The 18,408-nt window shown below is 46.3% G+C and overlaps 1 protein-coding gene across 1 annotated transcript; it reads right to left on the bottom strand.

The window, feature by feature from the left end:
- Window positions 1-12,436: 12,436 nt before the first annotated feature.
- LOC123425648 lies at window positions 12,437-15,359 on the bottom strand. The gene is made up of 7 exons (XM_045109346.1): window positions 15,118-15,359; window positions 14,575-14,758; window positions 14,004-14,063; window positions 13,664-13,734; window positions 13,156-13,384; window positions 12,923-13,075; window positions 12,437-12,832 (listed from the first exon to the last, which is right to left on the bottom strand). The coding sequence occupies exons 1-7, from the start codon at window positions 15,357-15,359 to the stop codon at window positions 12,437-12,439; spliced, it is 1,335 nt and encodes a 444-aa protein (XP_044965281.1).
- Between the last annotated feature and the right edge of the window lie 3,049 nt (window positions 15,360-18,408).

Here is an 18,408-nt window from a genome sequence, read left to right as displayed (position 1 = left end):
GATGTCCGCTGATGTGCATTAATAACACAATGCGTCAAGATTCCAAAGATAAATATTCCGATGCAACAATATTGCAATATAAATGACAATCCAAACCTAATAAAATTTTGAAATAAAAATAGATCAAATTTAATTTAATTTATTCTCTCATCTCTACTATTAAAGGGGATCTGCCGTCATCGTGATGGTTCGACCTCGTACGATCTCTGCCTCGTTCGCTCGTCCCCCACCCTCCTCGTACTCGTACGTTCGATGAAAACAAATCAAGAAAACCGAAATAAAAACCCACGAACACACGTTGACCCTGATCTCCTTTACCCACGTCAAACTACTCAGCCCGACGCCCCCCATCCCCGCACTCCCCGACCCCATCCCTGCACTCGTGCGAACTGTCCCGCTCGCCATGCCCTAGATCGCCGCTGCCGCCGTTCTCTCCTCCCTTCGTTCCGTGAAGCAGGTCGCCTCCCCCTCCATGGTCCATGCACCAAGCCAGCTCCAAAACCGCGCGTCCAAGTCCTCGCCGCCCCCTTCCTCGTAAATCCATATGCCCAGGGTAGGGGAAGAGCGAGGACATGCTTGGACCAGCGGGACGAACCTCGCGCATGGCGGCCAATGCACACGTGCTGGCCGGAACGAGTTTGCTGTGCACACATGCAGGTAGGTGGGATAGCAGAGATCTGTGCCTCCATCGATGGATCGATATGGGTCTTGGCGGCGGTGGCAGGCATCGGTGGATCGGAGGTCGTGGTCTGAAGCTTGCAGTTCTTCGGCCTAGACGAGAAGGCAAGCATCTCGGGCTCTCAGCGCTGCTGTTGACAGAGGGTGAGCCCCGGTGCACAGGAAAGAGGCCCCCGCGCCGCTCCCTCCCCGGGGCGACACGGGCAGCGACCCCCCCCCAGCCTGACTCCCCTCACCAGTCCCTCTCCTCCTCGCCGTCGCCAGTGGCCTCCGGCAGGCAAAGCCTGCGCGGAGCCGGCGGCGGCGGGGTGCTCTTTGGCTGCTGCTCGCGCGGGAGGAGGGGATCTCGCGTGCGGGCGGCGGCTGTACGGCGTCCAGCTCCGGGGAAGCGTCCTTGCTATCGGCGGAGGCGGTCTCCGGCGTGCGGCATGGCGCCTCGTCGCGCTGGTGGGCGCAATGTCGCGGTGCGCACGATCGCGGTCGTCGGGCCCGTTCGGTCCTGATCCGATCTGGGATCCGCGGGCGGCGGCTAGCGCGGACGGTGGTGGAAGGCTCGGCTCCGCTGATGCACGTCCTGGAGGCCTCCTACAACGTCTTCTCCTACCTAGGCCGTGGTGGTTCGTGCTGGGGTTGCGGCTGGTCGGCTGCCTACCAGGATCAGGTTTTACGGGAGGCGCGAGGGGTGGTGGCGGCCGTCGTGGGTCGCTGCAGGGGTCACGGCTCATGGATTCTTTGGCTGTTCTCGCGGCCGGCGGTGCCTGATCCGGTCACTGTCCTCTGGCCCCTAATCAGTGTGCTTCTCTCGTGGGGGTTCCTGGCGGTGCTGGCGTGGCCGCGGAAAAAGCTGGTGGAGGAGATTCAGATTGGGGGGTAACCCCTTGGTCGGCCCTGGCCGGCCGCGCTGACGACGACGCTCAAGGGCGCCGTTGTTCATCTTGGAGATGTCGGTCTACGTCTGCTCCTCCATTTCCTACCTCACTGCCTCTCGGGTGAAAATCCTAACTTCGGTGGGCAGCGGCGACGTCCTTGACGCCGTGACCTTCCTGAAGGCGTCGCCTTGAGGGATGAGTGGTGGTGGGCACTGTGTGGGTCCTTGACGGTTGCTGGTGGTGGGCACTGCTTCGGGGAAAACCCTAAGATCTGGCCTTACAGATCGGATGATGGCAGTACTGCGGTGTCGTTTCTCTCTTGAAAGCATCGTTTGTGGAGCAGTGCTGGATGACAGAGGCTAGAGATGGAGTGGCATCGTCTTGCGCAGAGATTTGGTGGAGCTGTCAAGTTATGCATGGCCGACAGGTGCTACGCTGAGTCGTGCCTGGTTGGCAGGTGCTACGCACAACAGTTCTTCAAGAATTTTCGCGTCTGGACGGATGAGCACAGGGCGGTGGCGCTGTTTGGAGCCGTGGTGGTGTCGACGGATGTTTGGACTGACAAAGATGATACGGATCTCTCTCGTGAAGATGGGTCAGTGGACAGATGATGATGACGGCTTCTAACGTGTGCATGTGGTGCACGCTTTAAGTCTGCTGCACCGACTGTTGGTCCCGATACGTTATGTGGATGGGTTGGCGACAACACCGGTTTTAGATATGTGAAGTGAGAGCACTCCACATTATCGAGTCTGTAGGTGCGAATGATGACTTCGGATGGTGTGATGTATATTTTTGTCAGACCTTCGTGAAATAATTAATAAAATGACTGTATGCATCAATTGATGCAGAGGCCGGGGTTGAACCTCGTTTTCTAAAAAAAACTGGTAATATTTCATCATATCCCTCTGTGGTCTGCATGGCCGTGCACTTAGTTTATGGTTGCTCGATCCAACTCAAGGGAAACAACTCGAAAATTTTAACAACCTTGCTCGTGCAGAACGGGCTCACCAGATCTCCTTGTACAAGTGCAACTCACTTAGATCCACTTTTGCTTGCCATCGTCGATGTATCCGTACAAATGCTGCCATATGTTGGGAAATTTATGTTGATATGATATTCGGATGTACTTAGTGAATGCAGAGGTGAGAAAATAACACACGGTTGGGGCTAGCGGAAAAGGGAGGAGGCATATTTGTCCACAGCGTGAACTAGGGACTGGATGCATGGAGGGTGGAGATGAAGCATGTGTCCTGTTTAGCCCAGCTTTGGAACATGAGGGAGGAAGGTGTTGTTTTCTTTGTAAGTAAATTAGTGTTACACTGCAGTGTTTCCTGGATATATAAATCCTCGGTTATTAACATGAAGAATGGCGCATTTTTTGTGTGATTTTTTTGAATGGCAGGTCATGTTGTCCACACTAGGAGACCACTATTTGGTTGTTTGTTGATGGTAGCACTTTACCTGGCTGACATTGTGTTTGTGGAAAATGGAAATAGCACAATAAAAGCAAACAATCTTTCTTGACTGCAAGGCTATATGTATGTAATAAGTGAATTTTATTTTCTAGCTTGATTTGTTTTTCTCCGGGTGGGTATATCAACAACCAGCATAACAAGGAGCGGTAGTTGTAACGGACTGGATCAAGGGTTAACGCAGTGGGCATTAGTTGATTAAGGGTTAAGGCTATAGATCATACTTATACGTGACATTGTGCTTTGTATTTTTCATATTTTTTTGGATTTTCACCTGGTGATCAAATACTCTGTTTTGCTTTAAATCATACACTGGTTCTACTCCACTTCTCTTCTGTTTTGAATTGTGGATCATCACTCCTTTAACTAACCGTTGATTACAGATTGGTCTCGTACTATGAATTTTTAGTCAGAGATAAATCGAACTTGAATAACTTAGCATGCAACACATTTTGTAGTTGACGAAACGACAAATGCTTATGAATAGGATGTTGGACAAAAGGAAAACTGTTGTTCGATTATGTATTGTTGTAAGTTTTGATCAGCCATTCCTCATGGCAAGCCCATGTTTCTCATCAATTCATTGGTCTGCTGAGTTGTAGGTCAAATGGAAAACAATTTGTCATATTGTGATGGCGAGATGCTAATATTGAGAGGGAATCTGGCTGTGAGAGAGATTAGGAAATAGGAAATATATATTACGGTCTCTTGTGATTCGTATGAAAGCCAACATATTCATTGTTATGTTGCACTATTTATCTGGGTGCCCAAAGTGTATTTTTTCCTTTGCATATGTCAAATAATTTATTGATATATTTGTGTGTCTTGTGCCTCTTGTTTACCATTATTACTTTGTTCGTGAAGAAAACACTAGCTTTCATCAATTTGACCATGTGTTTTCTTTGCTCAGTGGAAGTTCATTTTTTATTCTAAGTTCTGTCATGTCCTTAATTTTAGCATATTTTTGAATTAATCTAGAAATTAACTTTCTTTATATTTGTCATATGCTAACGGCAGAAATGAAGGACATGTTGAAATAGAAGTATCGTTTTGGACTGTATGATGTATATTAAGGTGTAATAATGAGATGTATGTCCCACACTTCGTTTTTTTCTTGCATGTGTCATGCTGTAAAATAGAGAAGTTTGCGCAGAAATGAATTAGGGTTGAAACTAATGATGAAAAGGCTCATCGAGGTAGAGCAATGGTGATAGATAAATAAATGGAGCAGATCTGCAGGAAAATGCTTTTCCAGAATTCAAAGAATCTACGAGAGGCATATATGAGGTGACAGGGTGATTCAGAATTATGGTCAGCATGTTTCTTCAACTATGTTGCAGTGGTTGTTACAATATTTTGGATGAAGCCATGAAGTGTGCGCTAGCGACAAGACCGTAGGCCAAGCTTAATGTGTCGACTAACCGGCCAATTGCGAGGTCACTGTATATGAATGTCGTAGCCAGTCCATCACTGGGGTATGAGTGATCCTACGATCCCAATGTTTTCACAATCCTAATTTTTTCACCTAAACCTTGGCACATGGTGTAGTTTTCCAAATTGATGTGTCTAAGTTTTGGTCCATGTCTACTTCTTTTTTAAGATTACGTTGATGTTTTAAGTAATGTGTCTATTTTTAAATTTGATGTGCCGTGGCAACGCACGAGCATTAAGCTAGTATGATCTAATTGTCCATATGAACCGCCCACAAGTGGTCCACCAGATCATTATGAAGTCGTGTATAGGTTCCTCGATTGCAAATCTGATGATGCACTTGGAGAAATTGCTCAAACGTGTTGTGATTCTGCTCTAGAAGCTGGACATGATCACCCATCTATTCTAAATTCCTAACTTGGCAAAATGTCTTACCCTCATGCTCCACAATCATGTTGTGCATGATGACACAAGTTGTCATGACCTCGCAATGTATGAATCCCGTTGTTTAGGGGGTCCATGAACAAACTGTAAAACGGGCTTGGAGCATTCCAAATACTCTCTCTACCTACTTTCTAGCATCTCCTTGCCTTGTAGCAAAGTGACACTTTTTTACCTATTAGATCAGAGATGGTCTTGACAAATATCGTCCACAGAGGATAGATATCATCACAAAGATAATAACCCATGTTGTACTCATACACATTGATGGTATAGCTGCACGAAGGAGCTTCGCCTGCACACAACCTTGCAAAACAAATAGAGAATGCTGCATCACATTCATGTCATTGTGAGACCGTGCAATGCCAAAAAAAGTGTCAAATCTAGAGGCCTTGTGATGCGGTTGTTTCGAGAATGATCATGGATTTTGTATGATGGCCCTAGTATTATTCTTGTTGAGCATGCAAGCAGTTCTTCTATTTTCAGTGCATACAATCCAGGGATCCGAGCTCACCCGCAAACCCTCTTGATTCTCAAAGTGCCACAAGCCTTGATGTGTCTTTGGCATTTGGTTCTCTCAAGTACTTCAGTCCAAACACATTGATCACTAAAGTAGCAAACATGCCCATGATTTTGAGGCATGTGCTCACATACATTCATAGGTACTCATCCCGATGGCATGCAGTTGTGACATACACAAGCGTCCTCATAGTAGTTGTGTGCTTCTAGAGACCCCTCATCATAGGCACTGACACCTTCCATGATGCACAAGAGCAATCGGTGTTGCATCTGCTGTCAACGTCGGAAATAGCGGTCGAATAGCGCATCATGGGCAAATTTGTCTTCATAGAGATCAACATGCCCCTTGTTGACGCCGGTTCAACACTTGATGTCCATTGGTTGAACCTTAAAGTTGAGCACATGCTCTTTCGCACGCTACGTTCCTTCAAGAATCATGCTAATCATCGTTGTTACGTCCTCATTTTGTCATCATCCACGAAGAAAAATTCATGAATTCATACTACAAGTACTCCTTCCCCTAATCCATCATGCTTGGTTCAAAGTAAACAACGCGAACATAAAAAATCGCACTATGTCAATTGTTCGAACACCTGCTCGACGCGATATCCGCCATGGACAACACCGGCATGGGTGGATGCTACCTGGGCGACATCCAGATCTAGGGGAGTAGGGTGGCGGCGGCCGACAAGGCTTAGGCAACATCAGAGGATCACGCAAGGCATAGGAGGTGTCCAGGAGGAGGGTACGACGATGGCGTATGTCTCCTGGAGCGGATGAGAATTGCAGAATTGTGAAAATGTGGGCTCTAGGTGGGTTTTGGATGTGACATGGTGTCGGAGTCTAGCGTGGCACCCGTCTGGACTCCCCACAACTCCCTCGATTTGTAGCCGATTTGGAGAATTTCAGACGTCTAGGCCGCTCGCCCCAATTTGGTGAGCTGCATTGGAGGGCTAAAGATGCTCGGAACGTCTGATGTGAACATTTAGGGATGTCTGGTGAGTCCTCTTGGATATGCCCTAACTGTCTCCTAGTGTGGCGATAATAGATTATGGGGCATGATTTCAGTCATAGTATCATTTCTTTATTAAATTTACTGTAATTAGAGTGTTGCATGTGTTTCTTGGGTCTGATCATAGGGAGAAAATTTTGCAAATTTACATGTCACAACATTATGTATATTGGTAAATTTTCAAGAAAAAATTGCAACTTCTTAAGTTGAATGTTTCATTCAAACCTATTGGTTAGCTAATTGATTATAACTTATTTGGTAACATTCGGGATTAGTTTGCATAAAGGGGGTCGTGGAGGGAATAGATACTTTCCGATGGCAATTAATACATGGGTCCCTTCTCATGACTTAACTGGTCCCTCAAAGGAAGAAAATAAGAAATCGGTGTGAGTCAATCGAGCCAACCCTATTCCCTTCCTACTTACACTTGCTAAATACCCATGCGTTGCTATGACGGAGGAGAAAAGGAAAAACACAAAATCAAATTGGAATGCTGCTAATGCCTAGCCAATGTAGTGGATATCTCTCCAACCTAATCCTATCAAGTGACTCCTTCCATTTCAAAATGTAATGCATAGTAGTTTTACACTAAGTCAAACTCTGTAAAGTTTTACTCCCTCCGTCCAAAAATAACTGTCTTAAGCTTAGTACAACTTTATACTAGAGCTAGTATAAAGTTGACACAATTATTTTGAAACGGAGGGAGTACATGTTTATATAAGAAAATACCAACATCTATGATACCAAATAAATAGATAAATAGTACAATTTGTTTGGTATTTCAACTTTGTCAAAGTTTATGAATTTTCAATTAGGACAAGCCTAATATGAGTAAATAGTATAGAACTACCACATTTGGGGGTAGAGTTTTGGAAAACTACCATTTTCTTTAATTTCTTAAATAAACTACGACACAATTGGTTAACTGTTCCAAAAAACTACATGTCACACTGATGACTATGTTGGTTAACTTTAAGTGTGATAACTATGCAGTATGCTGGTTAACTTTAAGTTTGATTATGACAGCTTGGGTCGACTCATCTGGTTGACCATTAGGTCGACGTTGACTGGTTATGACAGGTGGGGCTAAAAAATTTCTGAAACAGTCTGTCTGTACTAAAAAATTAAAAGCAATAGGTCCCTGCAAAAAAAATATAAAAAGCAATAGGGTCCTAAAACAAAACAAGCAATTGAGTCCTCGCCGGCAAGCTGGTCACCCGAGGACCTGTGCTGGTCTACCGGTCATGGCTGTTGTGGCTGTGGTCGGCGGCAAGCAGTAGCACAACCACAGAAGTTTATCTTGGGCCTTCAAATAATGTAGGGCATCCCATGAACTTTTCTGATGTTCCATCTTTTGCTCTGTTTAAGAATCATGTTTCATCCATTCACGTAAATCTAGCTAAAACATTTTACGAACTCTAGAAGTTGAAAGTTCATACTTTTAAGTGAGTATACCATTATGGAGGTGTGTGTGTCAGTTCACCGATTATTGACACCTAATTCTATAAATTTTAGTGTTGTCTTCAAAATTATTGACACCTCATTCTATGATAAGATCGGCAAGAAAGGCAGAGGCGGATGGAAGGAGTTCGCCACCAAGAAAAGCAAGGTTGCGTCGACGGACTCAGGTGCATGCCCTCGTTGGTGGTTTCATTCAGATAATTTCTTCTTTCCAGTTAAAGAACGGGCGGTGGATACATAAAGTATTTTAAATGAGCTCTTTTACGGTACCTTGCGAGACATATGGGCAGTGGATTCATAAGATCTAACAGTGAGAACTGATTTGTACTGGTCCAATTTGCCGATGGAATTACGAGGTATATCTTTGCACGGCTTCGCTTCTGTCTCTAGTATACAAGTTCTGAGGTCATTTTGGGAAGTAAAAAGCTCAGCTACACCCTCTTCCACGCCATGAATTCCCTGCTGCTCTCCGCCGCCCCACCCTCCTCCTCTTTCTCTTGCGGTGATGCGCCCGAGGACTCGCGGCCCCCGACGCTGCTGCTTCCCTGGGACCTGTCGTGTTGGCACTGACTCGCAACTGCCCTCTTCTCGTTTTCATCTCCACGGAGGTCACTGCAATCGCTCCGCGCCTAAGTTGTGCGCCCGTTTACTCCGTCAATCTCCCCTCCGGCAGCGCGCGCCTGCACAACCCTGACTTGGCTGCGTCGGCGAGTTCAGCTTCGTCGTCTCACCCTCCGAGATCTGAATCGCTGCCGCCTCCCCCGGCGAGGATGGATGGGCTGGCAAGGTACAAGACCTCCGAACGGACGCCTAGGACATCCGATGGCTCCAGGCGCACGCTGCATATCCGCGACAGCGGCCAGCCATGTCGTGCAGACGACACCATAGCGGTTGACCGCTCCGTCCCTCTCTCTATGATTCTGGCCTCTATCGACACGTGAGGCGTGAGTATGCGACTCTACCATGGTTGAGCACTCCTACATGCTGGTTGAGGCCTGGTTCATAGCTATGTTACTACGTTGATTAGGATGGTGCAACCACATGAGCGGGTCTGTGTGGGAGGGTGGGAGAGTGATGTTAACTGGCGATGGACGAGGGCAGGGAGAAGGGGCAAGCACATCAATCAACTGAATCAAGCATTGCGTATATAGAAAATAAAATCTCTCGAACTTAGTATTTAAAACACAAAATATCCATCCTATCCTTGGAAAACCAATGGCCAGATTTTAATGTGCTGCTCTCTCTCTCTCTCTCTCGTCTGCAGTATAGGGTACCATAAAAACGGTCTTTTAAATAGCGAGCTATGTCAATTAATGGCGAACCTTCAAATTAGTTATAGCAAGCTATAACAGGCTATTAGTGTATTATTGTATATGAGACCATTTAATGGTATTCCGAAAAGGCTATAGCAAGGCTATAACGCTCTATAGTCGGTTATTTAAAACTATAGATATATATTATATGTTATTCCATTCTATCTTTTCCGTCTGTGCATTTTGAGAAGATTGCATACATGGTATTGATGTGTTGGTAAACTCCTTTTAGATTTGTTTTTTAAAATGAGGTTAAACCAACGGTCTTTGCATTAATCGATGCATACAAGCATTTTTATTAATTATTCCACGAAGGTCTGATAAAATCATACATCAAGCCATATGAAGCTACAACTCACACCTACAAACATGATAATGTTGAGTGTTCACACTCTCCATATCAAAAACCGATGTCATCACCGATCCATCCCTATAACATATCGGAACAACAATCGGTGCAGCAAATCTAAAGCGTATACCACTTGCACACGTTTTAGAAACCTCCATCAACATCGAACTGTTGTTCCATCTTCAGGAGAGGGAACCGCATCACCCTTGCCAGTCTCACCATTGCCAGTCCGTCCATCCGTCGACTCCAGCTCGGCGTCCAACGGCGCCACCGCCCTGCATTCATCCATCCTGACATGAAGGCTTCGGAAGATCTGTCGTGCGTAGCACCTGCAGAGAAGGCATGACACAGCGTAGCACCTGTCGGCCAGACATGACTTGACATCTCCACCGAAATTTCATTCAAGAAGAAGCCGCTCCATCGCCTTCCCCTTTCTTCCAGCGTTGCTCCAGAAATGATGTTCCCAAGAGAGACACGACACTGTAGTGCCGCCATCTTTCGATCTGGAAGACCAGATCCTAGGGTTTCCCCCGAGCAGCACAAGTGGGTCAACATTAGTTACACGAGGATGCCTTCATCAAGGTAACGACACAGAATGCGGCCATCGCCTGCCATCGGCTCGGTTTTCAATGGCAACTATGTCTTCCCGACTCGCAGCCGGGACTAGATGACCGATCTCGAGATCCAACCACCAAGCCTCTGGCCGACCACCTCCGACGGAGGAGATGACCGCCACTGTCGGCTGCACCGGCCAGAATAGATCTGATCGTAGGTGTCGCCGAGCAGTCCACCAGTCCCTCCATGCCGCCGCAGATATGAAGCCGGATGACGTGCCGTCGCAGCATAGCCCGTCGCCGCCACCCGAACTAGGCCAGACGCTGCATGCCACTGCCCGTGACAGGCATGCCCGACGTGCCTGCAGCCGCCGTCGCCCGGGGCAGGGCCGGCCACCGCCGTCGTCGACGCAACCATCGTCGTCGCTCCGATAGATCGGCCATGCCTCCGCACGTGCAGGGCCCTGCACCACCCGTCGGCCACTGAGCGTTGCCCGACGACGTCCCCCGACGACGATGGAGGGAGGGAGGGAGGGAAGGAGGGAGCGCTCGCCCCCGGCGGCTAGGGTTTCGGCGCTGCCCGAGTCGCCCAAGCGGGGGCGACGCGGGGGCCAGGTGGTCCGCCCTAGACATTGTGGGTGCTGTTCATCGGATATAGAGGGCCAATGGAAGAAACTCCTTTTAGATGAAAATAAAGTGCCTTTTTCTTTGTATATAGTTGACCTGTGAATAATTATGTTCATGAATGTAAGAGTTTTATGAATTTTATCTTCTCACTTGCATTTTTTATGGGAATCGCGACAAGAAGGATTTGAAGAGACTGTGTATTGCAGGCTCCGAGCCAATTTATATGGATATGTACAAACTGTTTTGGTTTCCAGTTTTTTTCTCTGCATTGCAGGTTGAGTTCATAAAGATTAGTGAACCAAAGGACCAAGACATCATCAGTCAGCCGTTATTGAAATTTTTAGATTGATGTTGCCTTGTTACCACTTTTTTTGGTGACTACACTATATATTCATGAGATATAGTGCAATGTTTGACAGTTTGTCCTGTAATCATGTTGATTTTGCTGAACTAAGCCTCTCTTAGATATCTAGGGCTGCTACTAGAACATGTCATTCCAAGTTGCAACAATGATCTTTCTACTCATGAATAGTCTTTTTTTCCTTCTACTCCCTCCGTTCCTAAATATAAGACCTTTTAGAGATTTCACTAGAAGACTATATATGGAGCAAAATGAGTGAATATACACTCTAAAATATGTCTATGTACATCCGTATGTAATTCATAATACAATCTCTAAAAGGTCTTATATTTAGGAACGGAGGGAGTAAATGGTAGTGCATGCTGCAGTAGCTGGGACAGACAGCAGCGACGGTGGTCAACATGTCAAGTGACAGTGGGTGCACCCGATACCAAGATGCTAAGGTGAACAACACGCAAATTCTTTATCCAGTCAACATCCCCAATCTATGTTCCTTCAAAGAGCTTTGTAGGTTTGAATCAAAGTCACGAACATGTTCAACCATTGGAATTAAATAATCCTGAAATTTGTCATGTAGTTTTCAGACATCTCTTACATCTTTCTATCTTTACAAGCTACTGAATATCTGACATATAGTTCTGAAACCTCTTGTATTACCATTCATTTATGAAGGTGTGAAGCCTTGTTCAGGTGTTTTTTCTAACCTGTGTCCATAACATCTAGAAAAATATTATTTTCCTTTTGCCAGAGGACAGTAGAAAGCTCTTAGCAAAGTATGGCAGAGTTTGTATCACCACCGTCAAGCTCAGCTACCGCCTATGTCGGCCTTATGATGATACGAGGAACTCTGCCTCTGCTTTTGGAGACTACTAAACCTTGATTGCTGGTCTTGTCTCTGTGATAAGTTATGCACCTTGTAAGACTGGCCCTGTTATGTTAATATCAACCTATTAGTATCTATAAAACTACTAGGCTTGCTCTGTTTTATGAATGGAGACTCTTTCTGTTGCAGTTATATATTCGTTCCTTATATTTTTAACCACCAACATGCATTTGTCGCTCTTCTGGGCTGCATGTCTTCTCGTTAAACTAAGCCTACTACGAAAACATGATTAATGTGCACAATCCCGCCTAAGAGGCGCCACAAGGTATTCTTCGGCCCCTAAATTCCTAGGTATGGCCTGGCTTAACAGCAGCAAGTCCAACAACATTTCTTTTTGAATAAAAAGGTAGATCACTTTCTACCTTATGCATTCAAAACATGCGTGAGTCTGGCTGACCGAAGTCAATTACATGAAGGTGATGTTAACGCTACAAAGTGTGTAGACAAAGTGTGTAGACGGTTATCACCAAACTCCAGCAAGTTCAAGATCATAACGTCGGTTGCAAGGCTCCACAACAGTTAGCTTGAATCCGGATGGAATTTTTGGCTCGACATATGTCTTGATAGCCAAAAGCCCTTTACGAGCCCCCGGCATATACAGGCGCATAGAGGAACACATGCCAGATTTGTTGGATGAACACCTCCCGCAAGGATTGTGTCCTCGTGTGGTGTCCAATGTAAGGCACTCAAGTGACACCGTATTCTCAATGATATGGCATGTCAGCTCAACTAGGCTCTTCGCGGAGGAGAAACCAATGATCTCCACTGTCTTAAGGTTTTCATGATGGTATCCTGGCATCTGCCTCAAATCTGAAGTATCTCCCACGACTGACTCGTGCTCCATGTTTATCTGTAACACCTGAAGATAATAACAAGCCAAGATATACTTGGATTAATGGTTCCAGCATTTTTTTTATTAAACATGTTTGCAGGATGAACAGCGACTTACATTCAATATGAACGTCTCCAAAGAAGGAGAAGCGTCAAGAAAGGATATAAGAGAACAATAATCATAGGCCGGAGAAAATGTCATTGCAGCAAGATCAATATTCAAATACTTGAGGTGTAAGAATTTGCTAGGCAGCATTGGTGTGTTGACCTCCTGCACAAAGATATCTTAGATTAGTCGTAGTTCGCATATAATATTACCCATCTAAGCGTACCTAAGAATTTAGTGTATACCTCATTCACTGAACTTAGGGAAAGAGCTTCAATATTTGGGAAGCTGGATGGAAGATTAACACGAGCGTAACAGACAGCACGAGGACAGGACATGGTGAGCTTCTTCAGTTCCAGTGCAACTCCAAGTGATATTTGTATTAGGCAATAACGACTGAAATGAAAATTGGAGAGGTTTGGAGCTTCCCTCTCTATCACCTTCAGACTTGTGCAGTCAAGCACCTCTAGGTGTCTGAGTTGTTGCAGATGGAATGGTATTTTCAGGAAAGTTAACGGACTGCAATGGCTGAGCTGCATCCGCAAGAGAGCAGAACAATTGTGGAGAAGGCACCCCAACTGCTCATCTGTGATACGGACGTAGCACAGATCAAGTCTCGTCATGCTTTTCAAGCCAAGTCCAACAGTGGGAGACAAAACACACCAGGAAAGGTTTAGATTCCGAATCGAGTTTCCACTCCCATGAGCTAAAAGTGACCACGGGAACTTGTAGGATAGGTTGTTTATTCCTGACTCTGCAGAGAGCTGAACAGTGAGCTCTTCAATCCCGGGTGTAACAGCAGCCTGAAGCCAACTATCAACATTATTTTATTTATTTTTTTGATAAGGAGGAAACGAGCCTCCGGCCTACTATCAACATCAACATTATAGAGCTTGGAATCATAAGAGTGCAAAACAATCTCGACGGTCTTCACACCGGTGCATGAGCGGTTATTCAAAATGTGGTCAACGTTGCTGGAGAAATTTCTTGCTAGTTCAACATCTCCACACAGGGTCCTATTCATGCCCAGTGCTTTCAAACTGAATGTAAGGTTTGGACGGCCTCTCCATGAACGTAGAAAGGGACGAGATACGCAAGCAGCTCGAGCACCATCTTTCATTGGCAGTAGAGAATGTATACGACACCAGATGTCCTGCACGCACAAGAATGTGAGAAAAGCCGAACATAGCCACATGATGATTATTTCAAATACACAAATGAAATACAAGAGAAACATGTGGAGTAACATTTTAACCCAGGTGCTTGCACATGACTACAACACGGTGCATAGGGAGATTTGTGCAATTGTGCTGACTGCTGGTAAAGGGTGGTTACTCGCTCTTTTTTTAGAGAAGGAGGATCGCCCCCAACCTCTGCATCTAAGCGATGCATGCAGTTATTTTATTAATTATTTATTAAAAACATTACAAAAAATACAGCAATAAATCTAAAGCCTTCTAGACGACAACTGTCGCTGCTCCTATCCATCTGATAAAGGGATGCTGATAGTCCGGGCCTAGTACCACATACCTCGCAGACAAGCCTTATATCTAAGACCTAAGGCCCCAACCAAGCCACTTGTCGGGTATGGGGCACCCTCCGGTCCGGCGCGCTCTCACAGGAGGCCGCCGCCAACTGCCACTATTTCATCTTCAGAGTTGTACTGACGCATCATCCTTGTCTGGTCTATCTGCCGACAACGCCACCACGGCGTCCATCGGCACCACCACCCTGTGCGCGAACTGCTGAGCACGTCGCGGTCGCCGCCGGTACACCTCAGCCCCATGCAGCCAAGTACCACCAGCTGACACAACTTGAAGTCTCTGGAAGATCTGTCGTGCGTAGCACCTGCCGACCAGGCATGACAAAGCGTAGCACCTGTCGGTCAGGCATGACTTGGCATCTTCACCGAAGCTTCGTGCAAGACGAAGCCGCTCCACCTTCTGCCTCTAATCACCAGCACTGCTCCACAAACGACGCTTTCAAGAGAGAAACGCCACCGCAGTGTCAGATCCTAGGGTTTCCCCAGAGCAGTACGAGTGGGTAGACATAAGTCACACAACGATGCCTTCATCAAGGTAACGACGTAGAACGCCGTCATCGCTCGCCGTCTGCTTGGTTTTCACCGGCAAATATGTCTCCCCGACTCGCAGCCAGTACTGGATCACAGATCCGGAGATCCGAACACCCAGCCTCAGGCCGATCACCTCTGACAGAAGAGATGACCACCACCACCGATCGCATCGGTCAGAACATATCTGACCGGATGTGCTGACGACGAGACCACCAGGCCCTCCATGCCGCCGCTGACGATCTGAAGGCAGTTTACACGTCGCCACAGCCTAGGCCAGCCGCTGCGTCCGCTGCCCACGCCGCCGTCCGTGATTGGGTCGTCCGCCGCACCTAGCCGCCGACGTCCGAGGACGGGCCGGCCACCTGCCGTAGCCATCCGCCATGTCGCAGAGTCCAGATCGACCGCGCCGTCACACGCCTAGGGGTCCCGCGCCAACCCGGAAACGCGTGAGAGAGGAGATCCCCCGCCACCACCGTCGGCCCCAGGCTTAGCCCGTCGGCGGTGGAGGGAGAGGAGAAGGGAGTGCTTGGTGGCGGCGGCTAGGTTCCTGGGCTCCGCCCGAGTCATCCTAGGGGGAGGACGACGCAAGGGATTCCAGTGGTAATTGTTTATGGAAACAACAGCCTGTGAAATAAAGATTCTTGGTTAACTTGCCTATATATAGGTCTCACTGGTGGTTAACTTGCGAAGACGATCTTACTATCAGCTGCAGCAAAGTTTTAATTGCAAAATGTGTTTTATGACACCCCCCCCCCCCCCCCAGCTTATGGCACATGGTGAGGGGACTTCATAGACACACAACCTAACTCTATAATGGTACATGGCCACACAGCCACAACTCTCCCATTAAATCATTACTTAAACAGAGAACCAGCCACTAACACAAAGATTAAAGGATGCAGGGCACTAGCCTTAGCAATTCTAGCAGTCCCAACACAAGCAGATTATCCCGTACTTTTTCCTCCAAATTGACTACTTCTTAGTTCTACCGAAAAAGACTTTCGCCCAACCGATCAACAATATCCGGTACAAACCCATGCCTCCAGAACACACGCATCAAGTGCGCATCCACACCCAGGGCAGAATACATAGACGTTGAACACAACAACACCGTCCCGGACACCAAGAGCATCCGGGAGCTTCAACCGTGAACATGCCACCGCGAAAAAGTGAAGCCGCATATGACGAACCGTGGGCTCCAAGGCGACGCCTTCAGCAAGGATGCGACACCGGAGCACCGCGCCTGATCTGAGGATCAGAGTTCCCCCCGGAGCAACACGACGGGTAATGAGAGCCGCGACGACGCCTTGAAGAAGGGAACGAGCTTCGTCTCCGCCGGTCCGTCCGAAGAAAGAGCAGGTTTTCACCCCGGCCAACACTCACTATCAACGAACGCCACACCCCTGTTACCACGCCGTCCACACGACCGTGGCAAGCAGGCAACACCAAGGCACGGGCTCCGCCCATGAGCACCGCGCCACCACCTCTAGGGCCGCCACCCCGGTATCCAAGACCTTAACATCACGTCACGGAAAACATGCACCGTTCCAACCGAAGAGACGAGCGAAAAGGCCCTGCCTTTCGCACCCCTGGTCTACCACCAGTGCCGAGATCCTATAGGCCGGCCACAACTGGCCTCCATCGAGCCGTCCTGAGCACCAGGCGCGAGACGAGCGCAGTCCTCTCGTCGGGTGCGAGACTGGCCAATCCTGCATCCGGGTGCGAGACAAGCTCGGTCCCGCGGAAGGAATTTGACTTACAGCAGTTCGAGCTAAAAAAACCTTTTGATATTCGGCATTTATATCAGAAGGTTTTTTTTGCTCCAACTGTTGTAGGTCAAGATTATTTACTGGTTTAAGTGCTGAATGTCAAGATATTAGTATTTTAAGTGGAAATAGCATCATAAGTCAAATTATTGGACACTCGGGGTCTACACAGTAGCAAACATTGGTACACAAATGGTTATGGATCTGAATTCTAAAATGTACCTATCATGGTGCCTTTATTGAGATTTGGGAGTTCTATCGTGGTATTTGCTAGCTTGCTAGGCACCGAAGAAGCTAAGAATAAGTCAGATATATCCCTCTAATCCATATTACTTGTGGCTCTATTTTATTACTAGCGAGTAGTGCGCAGCGACACGCGGCGCCACATGAATTAATACACTATTTATTTTATATTTATATTTTATAAGTCATCTCAAGACTTGATTCATAGCAAAATAGTTCATACCATCAATTAATACGCTATTTAGTTTTGTTTTTATATTCGGTAAGTCATCCCAAGACTTTAGCAAAGTTGTTCATACAAGAAAAATTATACATCTGATCTACAACACGTAATGATAGTGGGTACTGAATGCAAATTGCGAAGCCCTTGCTTTCTTCTTAGACCTGAGATATTGATTTGTAGCAAGAAAGTAAAAGAATTGGCTGGAAATAACATTAATCCTGGTTTTTCTTAAATAAAAGTAAAACCAATTAATAACTAACAACAAAATTTGATTATTCCAATAGGAAATCCATGTCTCTACAAAAGGTACTTTTTACAAATTTAATGGTCCATGTCTCTGTACCCAAGGATCAATGCAAGGAAAAATTGTAAGAATCAACTAATGGCCCTGTTTGGATACTCTAACTCGGTTAAAGGTTAGAGTTAGATACTAATACTGGACTAATCCTGAACTAACTCTAATCAAAGAGGTGTTCAGATGACAGCGTTAGATTGATAATAAATGCACTTTTTCCAATCATTTGGCTCCTTTAACCAGGATTTGGTGTGGTGGAGGTAGAGGAAAAAGTATTTTTTTTGGTCCCGCCTAACTCTAACCCAAATAAACACCTCTTGAATGGGTTAGTTCTTCTGGGTGGGTTAGATGCATCTAACCAACTCTAACCCTTCTGTTTGGATGTTTTTCAGGTTAGTTCGGTTCAATCTAACCAACTCTAACTTTATCCTATGTATCCACATGGCCAATGTAGCTGCCATAAAAACAAAAAGAAGGATGTCCTCAGAAATCCAATGGGCTGCACATGAAGAACCAGAAATTGCTGCACAAAATTGCAGGAGACATTTGATTTATTTAGGGCTCTCTTGGATTGTCGGATGAGTCCTAAATACCGGTGTCATTGATACAGATGTCGAGTCATTGTTTCTATTTCAGAAGTAATTTACACTATGACCGGTAATATACACATGTAAATTAAATCCGAGTGTATAAGTATACACCGATTTCAAGCAGGCGTTACAAGATTTAATGTACAGTCCCCCGGTATTACCATGCACCCACAAATAGTTCATACACTTCATCATTCTCTCCGTGCTCCGTTATTCTCATATCCTGTACGAGAACATTACTGTCATGAATACATAGCATCCCATGAATCCATGCATCCACAATAGTGCATGCCTCTCCTAGAGTCAA

Source organism: Hordeum vulgare, chromosome 2H, assembly GCF_904849725.1.
Source record: "Hordeum vulgare subsp. vulgare chromosome 2H, MorexV3_pseudomolecules_assembly, whole genome shotgun sequence".
Classification (NCBI taxonomy): Eukaryota; Viridiplantae; Streptophyta; class Magnoliopsida; order Poales; family Poaceae; genus Hordeum; species Hordeum vulgare.
The sequence above is the reverse complement of the archived record's forward strand: the minus strand, read 5'-3'. Positions and strand labels throughout refer to the sequence as shown.

Excerpts from the sequence above, each read along its gene's own strand:
- LOC123425648 (XM_045109346.1), bottom strand. The coding sequence starts at position 15,359 with ATGGCTACGGCAGGTGGCCGGCCCGTCCTCGGACGTCGGCGGCTAGGT. Across the intron at positions 13,076-13,155 it reads CCCTAAGTTCAGTGAATGAG|GAGGTCAACACACCAATGCT; the intron begins GTATACACTAAA and ends ATCTTTGTGCAG. Across the intron at positions 12,833-12,922 it reads TGGAGACGTTCATATTGAAT|GTGTTACAGATAAACATGGA; the intron begins GTAAGTCGCTGT and ends TATTATCTTCAG.